This window comes from Gobio gobio (assembly GCF_949357685.1).
Source record: "Gobio gobio genome assembly, chromosome: 12".
Lineage (NCBI taxonomy): Eukaryota > Metazoa > Chordata > Actinopteri > Cypriniformes > Gobionidae > Gobio > Gobio gobio.
In genome coordinates this window covers 46376534-46401142 of record NC_137105.1, presented here as the reverse complement: position 1 = coordinate 46401142, position 24609 = coordinate 46376534, and the positions used below count along the sequence as shown (strand labels likewise).

The 24609-nt window shown below is 38.6% G+C and overlaps 1 protein-coding gene across 1 annotated transcript in view; it reads left to right on the top strand.

The window, feature by feature from the left end:
• The window catches only part of mdn1 (midasin AAA ATPase 1), an 86689-nt gene extending 62277 nt beyond the window's left edge, over nt 1-24412 (top strand). Inside the window, exons 73-101 of the mRNA XM_079831681.1 lie at nt 3414-3597; nt 3979-4132; nt 4333-4479; nt 4767-4893; nt 4979-5084; nt 5198-5313; nt 5728-6147; nt 7495-7718; nt 8157-8294; nt 8371-8549; nt 8634-8795; nt 9055-9192; nt 11869-12007; nt 12144-12454; nt 12565-12700; nt 14192-14502; nt 15287-15448; nt 16758-16859; nt 16996-17194; nt 17354-17518; nt 17606-17760; nt 18298-18387; nt 18501-18616; nt 19919-20093; nt 21236-21309; nt 21460-21574; nt 21679-21745; nt 21864-22006; nt 23168-24412. Of these exons, the coding sequence (XP_079687807.1) occupies nt 3414-3597; nt 3979-4132; nt 4333-4479; nt 4767-4893; nt 4979-5084; nt 5198-5313; nt 5728-6147; nt 7495-7718; nt 8157-8294; nt 8371-8549; nt 8634-8795; nt 9055-9192; nt 11869-12007; nt 12144-12454; nt 12565-12700; nt 14192-14502; nt 15287-15448; nt 16758-16859; nt 16996-17194; nt 17354-17518; nt 17606-17760; nt 18298-18387; nt 18501-18616; nt 19919-20093; nt 21236-21309; nt 21460-21574; nt 21679-21745; nt 21864-22006; nt 23168-23353 (4741 nt within the window). The 3' untranslated portion in view covers nt 23354-24412. The remainder of the gene's footprint in view (nt 1-3413; nt 3598-3978; nt 4133-4332; nt 4480-4766; nt 4894-4978; nt 5085-5197; nt 5314-5727; nt 6148-7494; nt 7719-8156; nt 8295-8370; nt 8550-8633; nt 8796-9054; nt 9193-11868; nt 12008-12143; nt 12455-12564; nt 12701-14191; nt 14503-15286; nt 15449-16757; nt 16860-16995; nt 17195-17353; nt 17519-17605; nt 17761-18297; nt 18388-18500; nt 18617-19918; nt 20094-21235; nt 21310-21459; nt 21575-21678; nt 21746-21863; nt 22007-23167) is intronic.
• The last annotated feature ends 197 nt before the right edge of the window (nt 24413-24609 follow it).

The window sequence follows — 24609 nt, the reverse complement described above, 5'->3', positions numbered from 1 at the left end:
AGGCTGGATACAAACTGGAGCTGACGAACTAGTTACCTCGGGACTAGTGTCCCGAGATAACAACAGAAAAGCAGATGGGAAATAATTAGCATAGCTGCTGTTCAGAATATTAATGCTGTTGGTGCGATTTAACTGTAGTATAAAACTTAATTATAATGTGAATGCTTGGCTAAAGAGATGCGTCTTTAATCTAGTTTTAAACTGGGACAGCGTGTCTGAACCTCGAACAATATCCGGAAGACTATTCCAGAGTTTAGGAGCTAAATGTGAAAAAGCCCTCCCTCCTTTAGTGGACTTAGATATCCTAGGAATGACCAGAAGCCTCGAGTTTAGTGATCTTAAAGAGCGCGATGGATTGTAGGGCGATAAAAGATCAGTTAAATACACTGGAGCTAACCCATTTAGGGCTTTATAGGTCAGTAGCAATACTTTGTAATTGATACGGAACTTAATAGGTAACCAGTGTAGAGATGATAAAATTGGTGTTATATGATCATATTTTCTTGACCTTGTAAGAACTCTAGCAGCTGCGTTTTGGACTAACTGCAGTTTGTTTATCGATGATGCAGGACAACCAGCTAATAAAGCATTACAGTAATCTAGTCTCGAGGTCATGAATGCATGAACTAACTTTTCTGCATCAGAAATAGATAGCATGTTACGTAGCTTGGCAATGTTTCTAAGGTGGAAAAATGCCGTTTTTGTAACATATGAAATATGACTTTCGAAAGATAAGTTGCGGTCTAATATAACACCCAGGTCTCTTACTGTAGTGGATAAAGCGACAGGACATCCTTCCAAGTTAAAGTTGTATTGTGAGAGGTTTTGTGGGCAATTTTTTGGACCAATAAGTAACACCTCCGTTTTATCTGAATTTAATAGCAGAAAATTACACGTCATCCAGTGTTTAATATCATCAACACACGCTGTCAGTTTAGATAATTTAGCGTTTTCATCTGGTCGTGATGAAATATATAATTGAGTGTCATCAGCATAACAGTGGAAATTAATTCCATGTTTTCTTATAATATTACCAAGTGGCAGCATATATATTGAGAATAGCAGAGGGCCTAACACGGATCCTTGCGGCACCCCATAGTCTACTGATGTTATCTTTGATTTTTCCCCATTTAGACAGACAAAATGGTAGCGGTCTGATAAATACGATCTAAACCAGTTTAATGCCTGTCCCTGAACACCAGTGTAATTTTGAAGTCGATCTAATAGTATTTTATGATCTATAGTATCGAACGCAGCACTAAGATCAAGTAGAACTAGTATTGAGATACAGCCTTGGTCAGAAGCTAGAAGTAAATCATTTGTGATTTTAACGAGTGCAGTTTCTGTGCTATGATGCTGCCTGAATCCTGATTGAAATTTTTCATAGATATCATTTTCTTGCAAGAAAGAGCACAATTGAGCGGACACAACTTTTTCTAGTATTTTAGACATGAATGGAAGATTTGAAATTGGTCTGTAATTTGCTAGGTTATTATGATCTAATTGTGGCTTCTTAATGAGAGGCTTTATGACTGCCAACTTGAATATTCTTGGAACATGACCTAAAGATAAAGACGAGTTAATAATATTGAGAAGAGGCTCTTCCACTACAGGTAACAACTCTTTCAGTAGTTTAGTGGGTATTGGATCTAATAAACATGTTGTTGGTTTAGATGCAATGATAAGTTTATTTAGCTCTTCCTGTCCTATAGTTGTAAAGCGGTGTAGTAGTTCTTGATGGGCGATAGTTGCGGTTGAATCATAAGACATCATTAATGATTGTACATTTACAATTTTGTTTCTGATGCTTTCTATTTTGTCAGCGAAGAAGTTCATAAAATCATTACTACTAAACTGTAACGGAATATTTTGTTCAGGCGATGCTTGTTTATTTGTTAGTCTAGCCACAGTGTTAAATAAAAACCTTGGGTTATTTTGGTTATTTTCTATTAGTTTGCGGAGATGCTCAGCCCTGGCTGCTTTTAGGGCCTTTTTATAACGTGACATACTTTCTTTCCATGCGATTCTAAAGACCTCTAAATTAGTATGTTTCCATTTACGCTCTAAGTTACGAGTTTCTCTCTTGATAACATGTGTAGCACTGTTGTACCATGGTGCTTTAGTTTTCTCTCTAACCTTTTTTAATCTAATTGGTGCTACAATTTCTAATGTACTAGAGAAAATGGTGCTCATACTGCTAGTCATTTCCTCTAGTTCATCTGTTTGTTTGGGTTCACTTAGCAGCTGAGCCAGATCAGGTAAGGTATTTGAGAATCTATCTATAGTGGTTGGAAGGATTGTTCTGCCTGGTCGATAACGTGGCGCAACATGACAGATTTCAGCAGTACGCAGTATGCAAGTTACCATGTAATGGTCAGTGACATCATCACTTTGTGGTATAATATCTATATCGGTTGGGTTGGTTCCATGTGATATAATTAAATCTAGTGTGTGATTAAGACGATGAGTGGGACCAGTGACGTTTTGCTTGACCCCAAAGGAATTTAATAGATCTGTAAACGCAGCCCCTAACGCGTCATTTGTGTTATCTACGTGTATGTTAAAATCTCCAACAATTAATGCTTTATCGACGTTGACCAATAGATCTGAGAGAAAGTCTGCAAACTCTTTTAGGAAAGCAGCATAGGGCCCTGGAGGTCTATATACAGTAGCTAAGGCTAGAGATAATACAGATTTCTTTCTGACATCTAATAGCGTGACATTTAGCACTAGTACTTCAAATGAATTAAACCTGTGACCTGTTTTCTGGGTAACATTAAGAATATCTCTATATATTGTTGCAACACCGCCGCCACGACCAATCAGACGGGGCTCATGCTTATAACAGTATCCTGGCGGAGTAGACTCATTTAGACCGAAATAATCATTTGGCTGGATATGACGTAGGATGTAGGAGTAGCGTAAGCTTTGACGCCTCTCGCGGTTCAAACTAATAGGGCTGGGCAACAAACTCAATCTCCTCTTCTCTTTTATCAAAATCCTCTGACATTTCTCTTTATAAACTCTCGTTTTAGTCTTCTAATTTGTGGCCGGTGTTGTGTTTTGCTCTATCCTCTGCACTTCCGCGACAATGCGTCAGGTTAAGGGTTACTCTTTCGCCGTAAATCGATGTGTACTGTCGTCTCACAGAAGCTAGTTATTTTAGTTTATAAAGTTTTAAATATGGATATTTTTAAAAATTCTTACCAAAACCAAAGTTTTGAAAGGTTGTGTATTTTCCGCTTAATCACATCATCAACACAATATTGTCATTATTTTTCATATGTCAGAATGTTTGTTGCATTCCAGCCCTCAACAGACTAGATGTAACATGTATATTCAACACAGCAACGGACCTCAAACTGTCTGTAATGATTTAAAAACTAACGTTATGACATTGTGTCTGTGTTCAGGACCCTGTTTAAGTTTGTGAAGAAGTTTGAGGCAGCACTGAAGGAGCCGTGTTCACCATGTCTGGTGGAGCAGGGCAGTAGCGGCAGCATGGATGATGTGGGCTCACAGCCTGAGGAGACTCCTCTGCACAGGGTTCACCAAGCACTGAGAGGTGCCCTGCCTGGAAAAGGCAGAGATCTGCAGGTAATGTAATCTCAAGATGAAATAGCTCAGTTCAAACTGTCATTTTACATTTACATTTATGCATTTGGCAGACGCTTTTATCCGAAGCGACTTACATTGCATTCAAGGTACACATTTTACATATGGTCACTTTCCCTGGGAATCAAACCCATGCCCTTGGCGTTGCTAGCACCACGCTCTACTGTTTGAGCAACAGGAAAGCCCATTTTAAAATGTAACTTTCATCCTAAAATCAACTCTTTTACCTATGAGACCATGAATTCTTGAATTCTAGAGGATTTCCTGATATTGAATTTTTTTTTAGCTCTCTTGTCCTTATCATGAACCATATGGTACCTGTTTTTGTAACATGGTTGTATTTAAACTCTTTTCATGCATCAGGCCGATGGTCCAGAGGAACTCTCATCTGATAAAGAGCCCTCGTCTCTCCAAGCCCGTCTGCCTGTCCTCACGAGGAAGATGAAGAAGCTGTGTGTGCAACTGGTAAAGAAGACCTCTATGCCTGAGCTCTCAGAAGACCTGGATCAGTTCACAGGTATCACCCTTTGCCCTCACCTAAAGTTAGAAGAGTTTATTTAGTCTTATCTTCTTATTAAACTAGATTCTCTTATGCTGTTTTTTATGTTGTAGTCAGGCTAGTCATCCTACCTACCTGTTCAAGTTATTAAAGGCATACTTGATGAATCTCACATGAACCTGAAAATGTAACTTTCTCTTCCTTTTGTTATTGTCCAGCTGAGATAATTGCAAACGTGCAAGCCCTGCAGAGCCTGTCGGTGGACCGTAGCGTGGAACAGGAGAAACAGAAGGCGGAGGTGAAACACTTCCTCATGCAAAAACAGAGGGCGCTAGCAGATCTCTTCAAGATGCTTGCACAGATCGGTCAGTCTGAGTCATTTCTTGTGGTCAAAGATCATCTGAGCCAATTTTTGTAAGAATTTGACAAAATTTAAAGGAGTGGTGAAAAAATTGAGTACTGTACTTTTCAAAATGGCCACTACTGTATCAGCATGATGAGACAAAGAAACCCTCAAATTGGTCAGATTACTAATCTGGACCACCTCCTATAACTGAGCCAAATTTCATATTTTTATGATATACTCTAGCTGTCATAGATCGCAATATGTAAGAAGTAGACGAATGATTGTTTGGGGTTTGTTTCTCTCCAGGTCTGTCCTATCGTAAGGGTCTGAACTGGGGTCGTACCGCAGACCCAGGTGAGACACTGTGTCTGCAGCCAGTGGAGATGAAGATAGCCCTGTCTGCAGTCAAAACACAGGACAACACAGAGCACACGTGCGTGGCCATCATCTACAGACTAATGTCTTCTATAGAGCTGAGGGTCAGAGCCTGATTTTGATAGTAATTGATGTCCACACAGGTTATTTGCTGAGATGTCGAACGCATGGGAAGGCTGTGAGAAGTATTTCTATCGATCCTGGGCCAGGCGCAACGCCATGCTGACAGCATTACAAAGTGCCGTTAAAGTGAGGGCCAAATATCTGCTTTAGATTTGATGTTGATGTTAGTTGTGCTTTGTAGTCTTCATGTAGTGCTGCAGTAAGGGATTGTTTTTTATTTCTTTCTTTGTCCTTCTAAGGAGCTTGGGCTGGGAAATGTAGAGCGATGTCGAGGTTTCTCCTCTCACCTGTTTAAACTTTTGCTGAGGCAAAGACGAAGACTTGCTGGACTCACAGAGCACTGGGTCCATCTGAGGTACTGTCCTTTCAAGATGCATTAGATGAAGATGTTAATACTTTGATTCAGCAAGAATGCATTAAATTGATCAAAAGTTACAGTAAAGAAAGTCAAGTAAATGCAGTTATTTTCAACTTGCTGTTCATCAAACAATTCTGAAAAATGTATCATGGTTTCCACAAAAATATAAAGCAGCACAACTGGTTTCAACATGGTTAATAATAAGAAATGTTTCTTGAGCATCAAATCATCATATTAGAATGATTTCTGAAGGATCATGTGACACTGAATACTGTTTTTAATGTTTTTTTATGTGCATAAGAGACTTCGTCAATCGTACTGATCCCAAACTTTTGAACTGTAGTGTATACACTGGATGAGCCTGTCCTCTTGTATGCTGTAAAACTGATTGTTTTCTGTTTAAAACAACAGGAAGTTGATCGACAGTGTCCAGAGCATCCAGTCCCACACGGCTGGCTCTGGAGATGATGCCAACGGTCTCCCTCCTCAGGAGCCTCTCCAGCACTGGATCACCCGGGCTCAGTCTTCAGCGCTGCACTGCTCTGTTGTGCTTCAGCAGCTCTCTTGGATCCTCCAGTGCTGTCCCGAAGGTTCTTCTGCAGCACCCGCTGAGACCAGGGAGGGGGAAGTTGCGCAGGGTCAAGCCACACTGAGCCACCCGTCTCCCCTGGCCCCTCACATCCAGCCACAGGCGTGTTTGCTGCGGAGAGGGGAGCAGGCTTGGAAAGAGGTAGAGCAGAAGGTGGAGAACCTAATGAAGGAAGTGAAGGACCTGAAAGAGAAGCTGGATGGACTGGCCCGGGAATCCACAGAAAGAGTTATCCATAGCTGGTGAGTCAGAGAAACACTTGGATTGAACTGTTCAATTAAGTTCAGGAAGGGCAAAAAATTATCTTGCATAATTTAAAAATGTGTTTTTCAGTATTTAATTTTTTTTATTATTATTTGTTGAGACCTAGAAATTGTGGAAATTTCTATAGTGAATATAAAGATTAGCTAGATATTACCTTCCCTCCCTCTTTGGTTTAAAGTGCCCCTATTATGCTATTTTAAAGGCTCCTATGTTTATTTTGGAGTCTCCTACAACAGATTGACATGCATCAAAGGTCAAAAGGTTTAATTTTCTCATAATATTTTGCAATTCACCACATTTTTTCAATGATTCTCAAACGACTCGACGGATGATTCAGTCTCTCTAAATCCCTCCTTTCCGTGAGCTACTCTGCTCTGATTGGCCAGACGGCCCGGTCTGTTGTGATTGGTCTACCGCGTACAGCTCGTGTTTCTGAAGCTAAACGCTCATCACCATAACTGAACTTCAGCTCCAGAGGCTTCTGAAATTTTACTATTTCAATCCGAGCGCGAGTCCGATGATGAAACACTGAAGAACTAGTTATTCAACCTGAACCTCCATCACAAAGACGACTTGAGCAGGAGTTTCTCAGTGATACGCTACTCATTTTGAGGTTCATTATGAGATGTTGCAGCTGTAATTCCTCACCATCAGCATTAACAAGTGTGTGTCCATCAACAAACCCATATGTGTATTTCTCATTTATTGTGGTGCACATGCGGGAACTGTATCAATAACAGCGCATACGTTAGCCTAACGTCAATGACTGATGGAACATTAAAGTGTGTAAAACAAATCTTGCTCCATTCTTTCTCTTTACTCAAAGTAGAACGACAGATGATCTGCATTAATACACACAGTGTGAGGTAATGGTGGCCACAGCTGATGAGCAGAAGTATTTCAATTAGGCTGTAATATATATATACATCAATAGTTATTCATACTTGCAGGTTGTGATTCTGAGGAGCTGGTCCAAATAAACTGGTACTGACCCATCTTTCAAAAGCAAGCATAGGCGGGCATTATGGGAATGACTTTTCTAGTGACGTAGAACCGTCACACAGTGAGATTCGAACTACAGATGACTCGTTTAGGCGGTTCTGAGTTGATTCTTTCTTTTGGGAGACGATACCTTTTATTTATTGTGCACTTTCGACTTTACAACTTTGCAGAACGTTTACATTCACAAGCAGCAGCTGTATTCCACACTGCATAAAAGGGAATATTCGAGAAAAAAACATAATAGGGGCACTTTAAATCCACCTCCCTTTAGACTTATAACACCATGCATGATTATACGTTCATCTTCTCTCTCATCCTCACAGGGATCACTTCACACTTTGCTGTTCCTGTCTAGACCGGCTGGGCATTGTGGTTGGCCAGATGCCGGTTGTAGAGCAGCTCTTTATTCCTGACGGGGTTCTGGCCCTCCATACCCAGCCTGCCCTCATCTGTGGTCTCCAGGCCGTAAGGAAGGAGGTGGAAACCTGCCTCACAGAGTTCACCACCTGGAAGACTCACCTGCTCTCTATCAGACAGTCACAAAAACGTAAGTGCACAGAGCGCTGTTCAGTGGTCTTATTGTTAACTAAAACTATTAAAAGTTTGGTCAATGAAATAAAGCTGAAAAAATATATACAAATATTAGGTGAAAAACTTGAAAATGAGAAATATTGCCTTCGCAACTAACTGAAATAAGTACTAAAATTACTCAAACTCAAAAACATTTTTTAATAAAAATTAAAAAAGCTAAACAAAACTAAATTACTTTGACTAAAATTCAAACTGTAAAAATTAAAAATATTAATAAATTCTATAATACTAAAATAACACTGGTTGACAAACTACACCTTCATTTTATGGGGTCTTTGCAGGGATCAAATGTTGGTTTATTATAAAATCATCTTTATATGTTTTGTCATTATAAAGGATAGCATGTCTATACTGATTCATATTTATCTACCCCTTTTTTCTTATCTGCATGCAGGACGTTCCCATAGATTTTCTGATGAGGTCTCCGGGCAGTTGGAGAAAGCAATAAACATGATTCTGTGTGCGGTTCAGACCCTTGTTAAGAGGAATGAGAGAGAAAAGCAGGAGGATCCGCAGTCAGAATGCAAGAAAGGTGAGAATTCACCCAGGATTTGAGGATCTCCCAGGATCCGTTTGTGTGTGTGCGCTCATTTTGTGTGTTTCTCTAGAGAGTGACTCCGAGGTGGCAGAGGACCTCTTGAAGACAGGACACTTGAGCAGGTTACTGGAGGAAGACCTGAGTGGAGACGTGTCCGGTCTCTCATTGCCGGAGGTCAATGGAGTCGTGACAGAGCTGCTGGAGAGACTTCGATCGCACCGGGACGACTGTCAGCCCAACCAACTACAGGTCAGTTGCGCATCACATATACACACATTGCAGTTTATGTTTGAAAAGAAGTTGATATATGTATATTTAATGTTTTATGTGAAGGAACTGAAAGAGGCGTGTAGGAGTGTGGTGCGTCTGGAGCCTATGCTGTGTCTGTATTCTGAGTTGGTGAGGTATTATCTGGCCGTACTAATGGGAGCTCACCGTACCACCGGGAAATTGCTGTCCGTCCTCGCCCACGTCTTCACTGAACTCGCACAGAAGGTATATTGCCTTCTGCTTGCCTTCACTGGGGTGATTCCCAAGCTGAGTATTGACTGCTACATTGTCATGTGACTTTAAAAATACTTTCCCATATGCATGACATGCCAGAGATCACTGTCTGTACAACATTTCATTGGATTGGAATATTTCTATTGCAGTTGTTAGTCTTGAAAAATGTGGAGATACCAGTATATTATCAATGTTAATTTTTGTTACTCTGGCCTACTCTTTCTCTCCTCTCTCTTCTATCACTCTGCAGGGTTTCTGTCTGCCCCAGGAGCTGATGGGAGGAGGAGACGGTGAGGGAGCGACAGAGTTCCACGACTATGAGGGTGGAGGAATAGGAGAGGGTGAAGGAGTAAAAGACGTCAGCGACAAAATCGAGAACGAGGATCAGGTACGTTAGTATGACTAAACCACTGTTCAGAAAGCGTTTACTTAGTGTACTAGGGCTGTGTATCGCCAAGAATCTAGCGATATGATACTTTGCAATACTGTCAATATTTTGTGATATTTCTATATTTTTTTAGGAAGTGGATATCATTTTAGAAAAACTCTCATAACACCACCATGTACATAACAACTGAGCGAAAAGGGTTATTTTATTTAATCAGAACAGTGGGATCTGCATTTGCATTCATGAGTCTCTTTAACACATCATAATCAGCACTATATATATTTATTAGGGGTGGGTGATAGGCTATACAGGTAGACACGATTAACCAGTAGAAATTTGTCAACCGATAGATTTTGGACTAACGTCTCTATCGCGGTTACACTCATATGACGTTGCTGTGCTGCACGGTCATGAAAGCTTATCATTTGCATGCGTTTTTAAGCATTTCAGTTTAAAAACAGGTGATTTTTAAATCGTTGAAACAATTAGCTCTCTGAGAGTGTTTCTCAGCGCTGTCTGAGAGACTTGTGACATGAAGCCTCTGCTCATAGAGCGGGTGAGAACTGAACTGAGTGCTTTTTGCTGCCTAACTGGGCTTGAACAGTTAAATACACACACCTATGTGTCAAAGTGACCATTTTTTTGCAAGTGAACAGTCATTTATGTCTTAAGTGAATGTGAACAGTTGAGAAAGTATTGAGAAATTTAAAAAAGTATAATGGATCCGTGCAGTCGGTCTTAAAGTGACAGCTTCCAAATTGACCTGCTGTTGTTATTAATGCTATTCAAACAACAAATTAATACAAACTGAATCACTTTCGTAACTTTAATAAGAATAAATGTATATTTAACTTACACAGTAAAGACTATGCATTGTTTTATTATACATTTGATTAATTTAATTTAGAAATTTTCCGGTTGACCAGCCAAAAATCGGTTTTCTTTGTATTTTTCTGCCGATTTTTCCGGAAGTGCGCCCACGTGCACATACGCCTATATCGCAATCATTCGCGAACATGTCACTTGTGTGTTACAAACGGAAACTGAAGAACTGAGGGAAGAGACGAGATACGCTGATGGGAATGAAGAGCCGCTTTCCTGCACGAGCTGAAGTTGCGCGAGCTTACCTCTCCGCGCCTGCACAAGAGTAGATAGCGAGCGTTTGTTCAGCTCAGATTCTCACGTGTTGGATCGGATGAGAACGAAACTTGTGACAAAGCCGAAATACTTCTTTTTGTAGCCTAAAGAAGAACATGCATGCACTTTTGAAATTAAATACTATCATTTTTGTAGCCTATGGGATGATCATTTTTATTTTACCTTAAAATTACATTGACTTAATTTGATTTAAAAAGCACCCGCTGTAGCATCTTAGTTTTTTTTGTTGCACTAAACATTATTTGATTTAACATTTTGGAACAATTATATACTTTGGTTTTATTTAATTTCACTGGTAAAGACTTTTTTTCTTTACACTGAATTTAAAAACAAATGCTGATTTAAGTAACATCTTTGTTTGGATTGCAGAATATGCAGTTGTTGCCTTTAATTTCACCTTTCAGCCTTTTAATTTCCAATTCAATTTCCCGTTTATTTCAGATTACTTGTTTTCATTAGCCAAAAGCCAATTTAGCCTGTTAAATACCAAATAAACATCTTCTTCATGTATACTTTCATTATTTTATTGTGTAAAAAAAAATAATAATCGGAAATCGGTATCGGAATCGGCCAGTTTTCTTGAAAAAAAATCGGTATCAGAATCGGCCATGTAAAATCATGATCGGTGCATCCCTAAAATTTTCAATAGTATTTCTAGTACTTTTCAGGTATATAATTTGTTTTCTTTGCCTTTCTTTATCACGGTTCATTTGTCTTCAGTAAGCTTGTAAGTTTTTTTTGGCTAGTATTAGATTTTTAAAGGATATTGAAAATGGTGTTAAGAATTATGAAATCTAAAAATCTCAAGCAAGAGTAGGCAGAAAGCAAAAATAACTATATTGTGATGTATATCGTTAACGTGAAATATAATTGCTCATAATGTGACATAAGATTTTGGTCATGTCACCCACCCATTATATTGATCCTGCTTTAAATGTTCACAGTATAGCAGTTTTACATTTCTCAAGTATTTAACAACAGAAAGTGCATAGTCCACTCCATGTTGTTTATTTTTCATACTGTAAAACTGCTTGCTTTACAGCAATTCATTGTATTAATTGCTGATATAAATAAAGTGGCTTGAGCTTGTGCAGAAGAAACCCACATTGCTATGATCAGATGCTTTCTTTAACTGCTGTTTAACTGCTGGCACCAGGATGTTAAGTGAGCTCTTTAGATTCAATGTTTTTCCAGAGGATTGGATTTTGGCATGGCTTATTTTGCAAACAACATGACTCTTGTCAAACTCCTTAGTAATTTCTTTATAGTGGAAGCCAAAATGAGTCTTCAGCTCTGCTGGGTTTGAGTTGAATTGATTCAATATCAGCAAACATAATGGGATATAATTGTGATATTCACATGTATAAATTTTCTTGCGCCCCTATTTTGTACACATAAACCATCTGAACTGGAACGGAACTTAAACAGAATTGGCTTTTACAACTGAATTCTGAAGTGGAGTCATACTTAAAATCTGAAGTGAAGTCAAACTGAAATCCGAACCTTGCCTTTGTTCAGGTTGAAGACACCTTCCAGGAGGGTCAGGAAAAGAAGGAGGAGGAGCAAGACAAACAGGACATTAAAGAGGAGGACAATGCCATTGAGATGTCTGAAGACTTCGATGGAAAGATGCATGACGGCACAGATCATGAGCCAGGTGACTGAGCTTACTGTTGAATTAAATGATAGAATTAGACGAAAATGGTTTTAGTAAATGTAAATTGTACAATATATAACTTGAATTTCACATTCATTAGAGAAAACATAACTTTAATATCTCATCTCTGGTTTAGGGGAGGAGGAGGATGAAGAAGACTCTGATAAGGAAGAAGATGAGGAGCTGGATAAGAAGATGGGGGATCTGGGAGATGGTCAGACAGATACTCTGGACGAGAGAATATGGGGAGATGACGAGGATGATGATGATGATGGTGACGGTGATAAAGAGGAAGAGTCCGGTCCAGGAATGGATCAGGGAGAGTCCGAGCTGGTTGCAAAGGATGACAACACGGATGCTGGAGAGTCACAAAAAGATAAGAACGAGAACAAAGATACCCCAAAAGATGAGGAAGAAAAGGAGAAAATCCATGAACAGGTGGATGAGGTCAGTCCTTCACCATTTCTTTCTCTCGATATCAGAACTGTCTCCAGTATAATAGAGCATAATAATGGATAAATGTTTAACGACTTGTTTGTGTGTGTGTGTGTTTGTAGCGTGAGTTTGATGAGAATGAAGTAGACCCGTACCACGGAAAGCAGGAGAAGGCAGCTGAACCAGAAGCAATGGACCTGCCAGATGAGCTTAACCTTGATGAAGATGGCAAGGATGAAGATGGTGGAGAAGGGGATGGTATGTTCAACATTCAGAGTATTTTATTTATTTTTTTATCCCTAACTGAAGGTACACTGCTGTTCATAAGTTTGTGGTTGGTAAGATTGTTTTTAAAAGAAGTCTCTTATGCTGCACCAAGGCTGCATTTATTTGATCAAAAGTAGGGTTGGGTACCGAAATCCGGTTCCAATATGGCACCGGTACTAATATAACCGGTATGTACCGGACCGAATCAGAACGCAGATTTCGGTTCCTCATTTCGGTGCCAAAATTCAAACATGCTTTCGCGCTTTGGCTGAGCCAGAGACAGACGCTCAGCGCTCGTCACATCACAACTCATGACAACTATTCAGTGTTTTCAACGACATCATGTTTATTTCAGGTTTCAGACATTTAAATGTTCATAAGTACTAGCAAAAAACACACACTGATGTCTATGAAAGCGGCAATGACAATCCTTTCAGACGGTTATAATTTGACTAACGTTACGTGTTTTATTCACATCAGATACATGCACATTATACAGTAACTATATAGTTTACTCTATTCTTCTTCCAGTTCACTGGTCACTTACTTTCATGTATTTCGTGAGACGAGAATGAACTCAAGTGTTGTAAACAGATCCGATTCTGAGGCGCAAACTAACATGGCGCCGCCCATTGCGCTTTATAGATCAACTAACACACATTCACTCACACATTTGAACATCAGATAGTTCGTGACACAGTTAAGAAGTTTGTGAATATTTTGAATAAAAAGAAAAAACGAAATAAACCCGATACAGCTGAGCTGTCAGCGCTATTGCGGCTGCTGTGTCGTCATGTGAGAAGCATGACGCGTCGCCATGGAAACATTAAGGCGATGTGTTCTAAAATATTTAGCCAGAGAATATGATCATATTTCAAAATAAAGCTGAAGCTCGAAGCTGGTTTGTAGCAGAGCAAGAATACAGACGACTGCTGTTATTAATGTAACTGTTATTTAGAGTTATATTAGGCTTGTTGTAGTTGGGTGGCTTAGGTTTTACTGTGAATTTGTAAATATGTCAATTATAATTTGTAAATAAGTAAATTGTGTTTTGTATTTATTTATATTCATACATTTAAGTATACATTAAACTTTTAATAAATGGTTCAATTTAAATAATAAATAAATAAATAAATAAAAAGCCATTTAATGTCATCCACCTCGTTTGGTGGCCTTTAAAAAAAAAAAAAGTATCGGTTCAGGCACCGTTTAGGCACCGGAACCGTTTTAAAAGTATCGGTTTGGCACCGGAATCGAAAAAAACCCAAACGATACCCAACCCTAATCAAAAGTCAGTAAACCAGTAACATTTAGAAATATTACAATTTAAACTGTAATTTTAAAATACAAATCTTTTGTCTTTACTGTCAATTTAATGCATCCTAGCTAAAATAAAAGTGCCCTAAACTTTTGAATAATAGATCAAATGCATGTATTAAAACGTTTTAATAAAATAAAATAAAAAATTTCTTCTTGTTTCAGAGGAGAATCCGTTTGATATAGATGACAAACTCATGGAGGTGGATGAGAAAACTGGAGAAGAGAAAGATGGATCGGAGGAAGGTGGCGATGAGATGACAAATGAGCAACAGGAAGGGCAGATGGAGGAACAAGGAGAAGACGACAATTCGGAAGAGAAGGAAGGAGCGGAAAAATCTGAGGATCAGGAGTCTGAAACAGATGAGAGAGGAGAGAATGAGGGAGAGGAGGACAAGGAGGAGAAGAATAAAGGTCAGGAAGAAGGACGAGAGGAGGACAAGTCCATTCCGGCTGATCAAGGCCAGAAACCAAAGGTTTGTTGATCAAAAGTGAATTACAAGGAAATGTATAGAGGGAAAAGACTTGCCTAATGTATTTGGCAGCTGCTATTTGCAAATATCAATAGATTCTATTTACGCTAAGCGAAATGAAATATTTTCTTAGCGATAATTGCTATTTACACTGTGCAAATAGTGATAGATGCTATTTACTAAGTGAAATGGCATACTAAGTGAAAATAGAGATACTATTTACACCATGTAAAAGTAGCAGTTCTTGCAATATGTGTTAATAGTAATTACTTGCAATTTATACTTTATTTTGACAGATACATACTATTTGCACCTCAGTATTTTTGTACATTAACAGGATGTAATAATGTATGTAAATTATTATATTTATTAAAATTATTAAATGGGTGCTGCCTTATAAAGGACAATAAAAGCCCTCCCTATACCTACCCGTACCCGATAAATACTTTATTATTATTAAACATTTCGTTAAACACTTTATTTCCACTTTAAGAACACTTTCTTAATGTTTATTGAAAGTAAATGCCTTTTCGATGTTATATGTGATGGGAAAAGTGATAAGAGTGAGCTCTGCAAAAGGCAGATTCGAAACCCAGGTCAATCGCATCAAAACCAAGATCCTTAAGCCTTACGCTTTACTGATTGCGCCACTGAAGACATTGAAATATGCACTTTTTTTTAATCTTGTTTGGCCCATCCAAGCATTGTTAGATGGAGCAAGTGTGAATAGCTATTTGCACGTGGTGTGAATAGACACTCAGAATAATTTTCATCTGACATTTCACAGGAGGAAGAGGATGGGGTTGAGGATGATGATGATGATGCACAGGTGGAGTCTTCAGAGAGGAAGGAGCATGCGTCAGATGGACAGACAGGAGAGGAGAATGTTCAGAGCGACACCGCAGTAGAGCTGTCTGGAGCCGCGTCAGAGAGAGACCAGGCAAAAGAGGTACACAAAAGAGACTGGCTTAATATTTGCAGATGTCAACCTTACAAAAAACTAAAAACCCAAGGGCATGGGGAGCAAACATACCGTACATGATCCCGTATATGATCCTTTGCAGTTTATTACAAATGATTTATTCAAATGATTAAAATGATTTGAAATGAAAATGATTATTCAAATGATTAAAATGATTTAATCCTTATTTTATTATTTAAATTCATTTACCCTCGTAATCTGTAATCAAAAACATAACCCCCCCCCCCCTCGTAATGACATCTCTTCTCTGGTGACATAAGCATGGACAGGTGCATTTTTTTTTATGGACTTCAAAAACAGAACTATTACTGCTATTATAAAGCTTGTATTAGCCTGGACTTTTTTAATATAACTCTGATTATATTAGTCTGAAAGAAGAATGTCATATACATCTAGGATGACTTGAGGGTGAGTAAATCATGGGCTAATTTTCATTTTTAGGTGAACTATCCCTTTAACATCCTTGAAGGCGGGAACTCTGTTAAAGTTTAAAACTATTGGATCTGCCCTAACCAATCGCTAAAATTTTACAGGAGAAAACCAGAGAATATACCGCAGTCCCAGACGGAGTACTGAAGGAAAATAAAAATTGAGCGGATGCACATAGGAGGACGGAGCCAGGCTAAAACGCTATAGTTTAATCACAAAAAATACTGCAATTAATTACTTCTTTAATACACGTCTATATTAATATATTAATAACATTTGATATAAATATCCCACATTTCTGACACAATACCATGGCGCAGTTAGTGCTACTACAGTAAATTCATGGTAAATAATGGAGATCTGTAGATTGAAGACCTGTTTCTCCTGTTTGTCAGCGCTGTTTCATCTGGCTTTAAACTATTTTAAATCACAGAGACATTTGTGTTCATCACTGAATTCAAGCTCTTCATACTGGATCTCACAGCGAGTAAACTCATTTGCTCTAGTAAGCTTGCGCTGTCATTTCAGCTTTGAGCCAAGCGGATAAATGAGTTTTGTTTCATTTTTGGAGCATAAACATTATCGAACATTTATCAAACTCATGATAACATTTTATTGAGGAAAATTATACCGCGATAATTATCGTTATTGTTTTATAGACCAGCCCTAGTTATGTCACCATACGAAAAAGACAATTGCTATTTCCATTTCATGCTGACATTAAAATTTTCTAGATATTTAATGAAATCTTAAAATTATATTTCTATAGTCAGTATACATTTTTAGTCAATATCAATTTTCATGTTCAGCTCAGTTAATTAAATCAATGATGTGAATGTGTCCACAGGAGGACGGCAGCGGGGCAGCAGATGCCAGTCAGTCTGAAGGGCACGACTCCAAGCTGATGGCCAGGATGAGTTCACTCAAACAGAGGCAGAGAAACACACAGGTCAGTGTGTGAAATAACAGATTTATTTAATTATGGACTTTTGTCTCGTTGCTCACAACATAAAAACAAGATGCTGTCTTTTTATTTTAAGTGTAAAATATAGAAAAGCTGATGAGCACTCTTATTTTTCTACCAGAGCTTCAAACGCAAACCTGGACAGGCAGATAATGAGCGCTCAATGGGTGATTATAATGAGCGAGTGAATAAGCGCTTGCGTACGGTTGACAACCGAGAGGAGAAAACGCAGGATCAGACTCAGACCGACACACAACAGGAGTCTGACCTGTACGAACACGTAAAACAAGGAGAGGAGAAATATGACGCTCAGACATATGGTGAGGACTTTTACAATTATGTATATTCTGACTTTCCTTTTGTGTAAAAAGCATTTACTAATTCAGACACATTGAGCTGTGGTGCTCATGTGAGGCAGGTTCGACTTGCAACCTGGCACTACCTGAGTCCCGTTCTCTTTTGACATCTGTTCTTCATAGATGCTGCCAGTGCAGAGCAGCAAAAGCCAACTGATGCGAAACAGGAAGAGGACGATGAGGAAGATGACATTGCAATGGATGTGGAGGAAGAGAAGGACCTGCAGGCAGTTGAAGCCCAGGAGCTTAAACCAGAGAAGCTAAATGACAATAAAGCCTCTCAGAAAGGTGCAATACTCTCATCCACCAAATGCTTGTGCGCACATGCGTAACTACCTATGTGTCCATGTTGAACATTTTTCTGTTCTCTTTCAGGTCTGGAGTGTGGGGATTTGGAGGCACAAAAACTGTTAGATGAGGAAGAGAAGAAGACCGAGACAGAGAGGAGCAGTAATGAAGAAGAGATGAAAGAGAGGAGTGACGAGTCCACCATCCACACGGTGCCTGAACTACTGATGGACACGCAGAAGGTGTGTTGTTTCATGCTTACTCAAAAATACACTACCATTTAAAAGTTTGGGGTCAATAGGAGTTATTTGTTTTTTTTTTTAAGAAATGAATACTTCTATTCAGCAAGAACACATTCAATTGATCAAAAGTGACATTAAATACGGTTACAGAAGATTTCTATTTTAAATAAATGCCTATCTTTTCCTTTTCATCAAAGAATCCTGAAAAAAGAATATCACTGTTTACATAAAAATTGTAAGCATCTCTTTTAATATTAATAATCATTAGAAATGTATTGAGCATATCAGCATATTAGAACTTGCTTGGATTAGCCTGGACTTTTGTAATATAACTCCGATTTTATTCGTCTGAAAGAAGAATGTCATATACACCTAGGATAACTTGAGGGTGAGTAAATTATGAGCTAATTTTAATTTTTGACTGAACTATCCCTTTAAGAAATCTTATCGACCCCAAACTGCTACTGAGACCGCTAATGAAAATGCTCTTATGTTACATTCTGCATATCAATCGTTCAACAATTGTGTGTGTATCAGGCACCACTGAAGAACCCAGAAGAGCTGAGAAGAGAGATGGAGCTGCAGTTGGAGGCCTGGCAGAGACAGACATTAGGATCTCAGCAAGAGGTGACATCACCAGTCACATGACAACGGAGCTTCTTCTCCTCACCTTACAAAACTAAATTGTAATATTTATATATATATTTTTTTATTCATGCCATTTTTTTGTCGTTGCTCAGGAGAGTGCCGCAGCAGTGTTGTGGCATCAGTACCAGACCCTGACGTCTCCTCTGTCCCAGGAGCTCTGTGAGCAGCTCCGCCTCGTCCTGGAGCCCACGCAGGCTGCCAAACTCAGGTTGGTCCCGCCACCTTCCCATCCAATCTCAAATGAAGCATTTCTACTGAACCTATTCCCTCAAGATCACAGGAATGATCATTCAAAAGAGTAGCTTCTCTAGCACTGTCAATGCACTGAACATGTGGGTCCTGCACAGAGCCGGCGGCAGAAACAAATCAATGGACGGGCATTTAATATTCTTGGGGGGGCCTAATTATGACATCCAATACATTTTTCTATAGGACAACAACCAACTATTGCTACAACAGTTTCACGGCGATTTCAATATCCTAACTACAATTAGCCTATTGCCCACTCATTTTTCGGTTACTGAAGATATCATGTTACAGTTATAGCCTTGGTCTGCATTGTTCCGTGAACACAGCATGCTATAAGCCAACTTCCTAATAACAGCCTAATAGTCACAAATCTCAGGTTAAGTATTAAATCAACCATGCATAATCAACTAAGACACACTCACACACATATAGCATATCAGTAGCTGCGTTTCCATTACAGATTTGCGCAGCTGTTTTGCGCTATTATCTAAATATAAATAAAAAACTATTTCGAAATATTTTCAATTCACAATTTCAATTTGCGTAATTTGAAAGGTAATGTAAACACGGCTAGTGTCAAATGCATAATTTACACCACAGCTGGTGCAACTTAAGAAGAGTAATAAAACCAACTGCCCTACTCACGTTCTTAATACAGCTGAAGTTGACGTTTTTGGGAGTGGAATCTCATAAAAAAAACATAGCTTGGATCATGACTGGTGCTGCTAGCCGAGGCTCCACCACCTTCTGTCGTTGTAGCAGGTGTTTCAGGCGCCACAGGTGTCAGTTTCTTCCCTCCAGAAGCTGACGATTTGAAAAAGCTTCGTATATCCATATTTTAATATTTTCACTTTCACGATTAATTTAAATTTAACCTAGCTAGCTAGCTTAGGCAAAACCGAGCGCACGTCACTTCGCTATAACTTTACCGAGATGCTGCCGTTAGAGCGGGTCAGCGGGAAACCCCTTTTTTGTAAACAATCAGTCAAACTTCGCGGGTGTTTTTTTAAATAAGATTATGAGTTAAATATTACACTTAAATACACACATCGATATATATATATATATATATATATATATATATAATACTACACGTAAATTATTATTATTTTTTAAATCATTTTTAAATGTAAATTTGATGGAGGGGGGCACAGGAGCTCTATGGGCGGGCCCGGCCCCCTAAGGCCCGCCCATAGCGCCGGGAGTGGTCCTGCAGTTTGCAATATGTTTGCCATTAACACCGTTTAATGATCTTAAACAGGGGAGACTTCCGCACAGGCAAACGGCTGAACATGCGCAAGGTCATTCCTTACATCGCCAGTCAGTTCCGGAAGGATAAGATCTGGCTGAGGAGAACAAAACCCAGCAAGAGAAACTACCAGATCTGCCTGGCTGTGGACGACTCCTCCAGTATGGTGGACAACCACTCCAAACAGGTACAGTCTCCTAATATAACTTTTTTTTTCTTCAGAATCATGGGAGAATCAAAAATGTTCCATTTATTGATCCAGAATCACGCAGCTCTAGTTACTGCCATTGGATCATTCCCAATATTATAATTTGTGTGGTATTAACCTGATATCAATGTCATCTTTTCAATATCACAGTTGTCGTCATGTATTACCGCTATATTTGAACACCCCATAATGTGAACCCTTTAAAGAGATAGTTCACCCAAAAACGAAAATTTGATGTTTTTCTGCTTACCCCTAAGGCATCCAAGATGTAGGTGTCTTCGTTTCTTCAGTAGAACACAAATGAGGATTTTTAACTCCAACCGTTGCTATGTGTCACTCATATAATGCTTGTCAATGGGGTTGAATTCTATTAGAGTCAAAAAAACATGGATAGACAACTTCAAATTAAACCCTGCGGCTTGTGATGACACGTTGATGTCTTAAGACACGAAGCGATCGGTTTCTGAGAGAAACCGAGCGGTATTTATGCAAATATATCACCTCATATCAGACGAACGCTTCAGCTCTGCAGACTGCCATCACTTCCTGTCAGTGAGGTCAAAATTCCGGCCGGGTCATAGATATGTATACATAGATTCTTCATTCAAGCGATCCACGCCATGATCCACGCAGGCACTAATGAGGTATCTATGTATATATCTATGACCCGGACGGAATTTTGACCTCACTCACGGGAAGTGATGGCAGTCTGCAGAGCTGAAGCGTTCGTCTGATATGAGGTGAAATTAATTGCATAAATACCGTTTGGTTTCTTTCAGAAACCGATCGTTTCGTGTCTTATGACATCAATGTGTCGCCACGAGCCGTGGGGTTTAATTTGAAGTTGTCTGTCCATGTTTTTTTTACTCTTATAGAATTCGACTCCATTGACAAGCATTATATGAGTGACACACATCAACAGTTGGAGTTAAAAATCTTCATTTGTGTTCTACTGAAGAAACGAAGACACCTACATCTTGGATGCCCTGGGGGTAAGCAGAAAAACATAAAATTTTCGTTTTTGGGTGAACTATCCCTTTAAAATGGAAGGATGTGTTTCCTTATTTTAATAAACATTGTGTTTGATGATGTGTCTGTCTCACCTCACCTGTGCTCTGTAGCTGGCGTTTGAGTCGGTCTCTGTCATCGTGAACGCTCTCACACTTCTGGAAGTGGGCCAGGTGTCTGTGTGCAGGTGAGTTCAGATCATTTTTCCAATTGTTTTATGGCTGAGCACAGAAATACTGGAGCAAAGATTCTCTCCGGATTAAATTCCTGGTTGATTTATTCATGCAAGCATGTATCCACTCACTCATTTATCTATCATTTAATTCACTTGCTGTAGTTTTGGAGAAAGTGTCCAGCTGCTCCATCCCTTCCACCAGCAGTTCAACGACCAAACAGGAGCGAAAATACTGCGGCTCTGTCAGTTCCAGCAGAAAAAGACCAGAATAGCTCAAGTAAATAACTGTTTTACATGTATTTATATCATTTGGTTACATTTTTAAACGGACTTATCAGGTTTTATGCCACATCAACTTAAAATAAATTTGTATCTTTTTAGTTTTTAGAGACTTCAACAAATATGTTCATGGCAGCCAAACAGCAGACGCCTGGCTCCACAAACACCGGTAAAGTAGTTCATCAGACTGATGTAAACAAAGTAGCCCTTAGTTCTGAGTCTTATTTATCGATTTCTGATCTAATGTGCTCTTCTGTGATATTTCTTTTGTCCCTTTCTCTGAACAGAAACGTCTCAGCTACTGCTTATAGTATCTGATGGTCGGGGTTTGTTCTTGGAGGGGAAAGAGAGAGTCGCAGCTGCCGTTCAGGCTGCTCGCAGCATAAACATCTTTGTCATATTTGTAGTGCTGGATAACCCAAACTCTAGGGTGAGGAATCCATTTTGATCTGTGTTCACAGTGCAATTTAGCTGAAGTAAAAAAAAATAAATTGGCTATTTACATTTTGACATCATCTAAATGTATATAGAGCCCAATGAAATCCATTACATTTTTCTGGATTCTGTTTTTATTTTTATTTTTATTTTTATTTTTTTTGGACTCCATTTTAATGGTTTAATTACATTTTTGTAATCAAAAAGCATGTTAAAAAAAAAAAAAAAATCTCAAATTGCGTTTTATTTTTTACCAAAATCTGTGTTTTCTGTTTTAAGTTTTCTGGACTCTGGAAAAACAACAATATATTCATTTAAATATAAAATTTCATTTCTAAGAAAAGTTGAGTTTTAATTTAATTTATCTTTTAATCATATGAAATTAACTTATTATTTTTTTAAATTGTTTTAATAATAATTTATTAGTAGTAGTAGTAGTAGTAGTAGTATTACATTGAGACGTAGCTAAATTCTACTGTACAACCGTAATATATTTGTGTCACAATTTAAGTTAAACCAAACTTTTATTTTGACGGTTTGCTGTGAAGACCTTTTGAGTTTCTGTGTGTATGATGAAAGGATAAAATGCTGATGAAGTGACTCGTATAGTGAGGCGACAGAGGCTGAAAACACTGCTAGCGTCATGCGTGCGTGTGCGTGTGCGTGTGTGTGTGTGTGTGTGTGTGTGTGTGTGAGAAATTAAACCATGGTCTGTGCGGTTCAATCACACAGAGACGTGCAGAACATCCAGGATTCATATTTAAATAGTCTTTTTGCGAATTAATATTCACGGACACTTTAACTATATCGCTATTTGATTTAAGTGTACTAACCTGCTTTTATTTATTCATCAAAGATTTTACACATTCTGTGAAATTCCACATTTTTATGACTGGATTCTGCGATTACGTCCGTGTTTTTTCTCATTGTGTAAATCATAGGGCCCTATGTATGTAATTAGGGCACTTAGAAGATACGGAGTGATCCCCATATTTATTTTTACTTCAGACAATTATATAGCATTTAAAAATGTGTAACATTTATATTCATATTTGTTTAATTGTAATTATATGTATTATAATGTAATTATTATAATTAAATTATACATTCTAAATGTTATCGCATGTTGATTAATACATGATTCTCTCCATGCTAGGACTCCATATTGGATATTAAAGTGCCCATATTTAAAGGGCCGGGTGAGCTGCCGGAGATTCGGTCCTACATGGAGGAATTCCCCTTCCCCTTCTACATTATTTTGCGAAATGTGAACGCCCTCCCAGAGACCCTGAGTGATGCTTTGAGACAGTGGTTCGAGCTGGTCACCGCCACAGACCTGTAATGGACCGCATGGAAGCAATTTTGCAGGGGCCAGAAGACACAACTGTAAAACTGAAGTTCTGCTGCTGCTAGTCCTCCCCAAACATCGACACACACACACACACATGCACACACACATGCAGAGACATTAGACAGGCTGCTGTACATGTGCCTTTTTCTTAATTTTGTTATGTTATTGAATTTCTAGTTGGATTGAAGTGGTTTCTCCTTTTCGTCGCCACAATCACTAGGAATTGCTTTCTCTTGGTGTTACCATCAGTGAACTTTGCACATCTTTTATTTTTTATTGTTTAATGAATTTTGTTTTTGTTTTGCTTTTTTAATTGCAAAGAAATGTGATGCCCGTGTATGGAAAAGCTTCCGTTAGACTGACTGAAGATACCTCCGATCCTGCAGTATTTCCCATCCCGTTCTTGTAAATGTGAATGACAAATTTAGTTTGAACGGCACTGCCAATGTTTGATATCATATGCAAAAATCAAAAGTACATCTGCATGTCAGTAATCACCTTCAGACCCATTTATGGTTATCCAGAACAGAAAAAAAATGTGCCTTTACAAAAACCCACATTCCCATGTAGGCGGATCTCGATGAAAAGTGATGAACTCTTCCGCACTGTACATTTGAAAGGATTCTGACTACTGAGTCACTGGCTATTTCTTCTTTACAACCAGAGCACAATTTCTGCCAGTGAAGAAAACTTTTGAAGAATCTTCAGCATTTTCTGTGATTTCAACCAACACTGTTCTCCTATATCCTACAGACCGTAGATATTTAAACTCATAGCTGCATCTCACACTAGACATTTCTAGTTTTTAAAAGTTTAATTAAGTATTGATTCAGATACATTTTGCACACACCTGTCTGCTCGGTCTGTGCATTCTGCATCAGAGAAAGCAGGATCAAAAAATAAACTATTTCATCATGTACACATTGTCCAAATGCAACAGTAACCTGGTGTGCGTCTTTGGTCTCCTGTTATCTTCCTCATCTTGGTTCATGAAATGATAAATTGCTGATAACCGTGGAAATAACAATAAAACATTTTGGACATGTTTTCATTATGGTCTGAATTTTGATTTTGTAACAGCCGCTGGTGAGTGCTTTTATTTTGTAATTTTAACATGGAGCTGTTATTGATTTGAAGACTCGTTCTGTACAAAAGCACAAAATGAATCCCCTCAAATGTGAATTTGTTAAGTTTCTATATTACAACTGCAACAGTTGAATTTGTCAAGCATGTAAAGTCATCCAAGT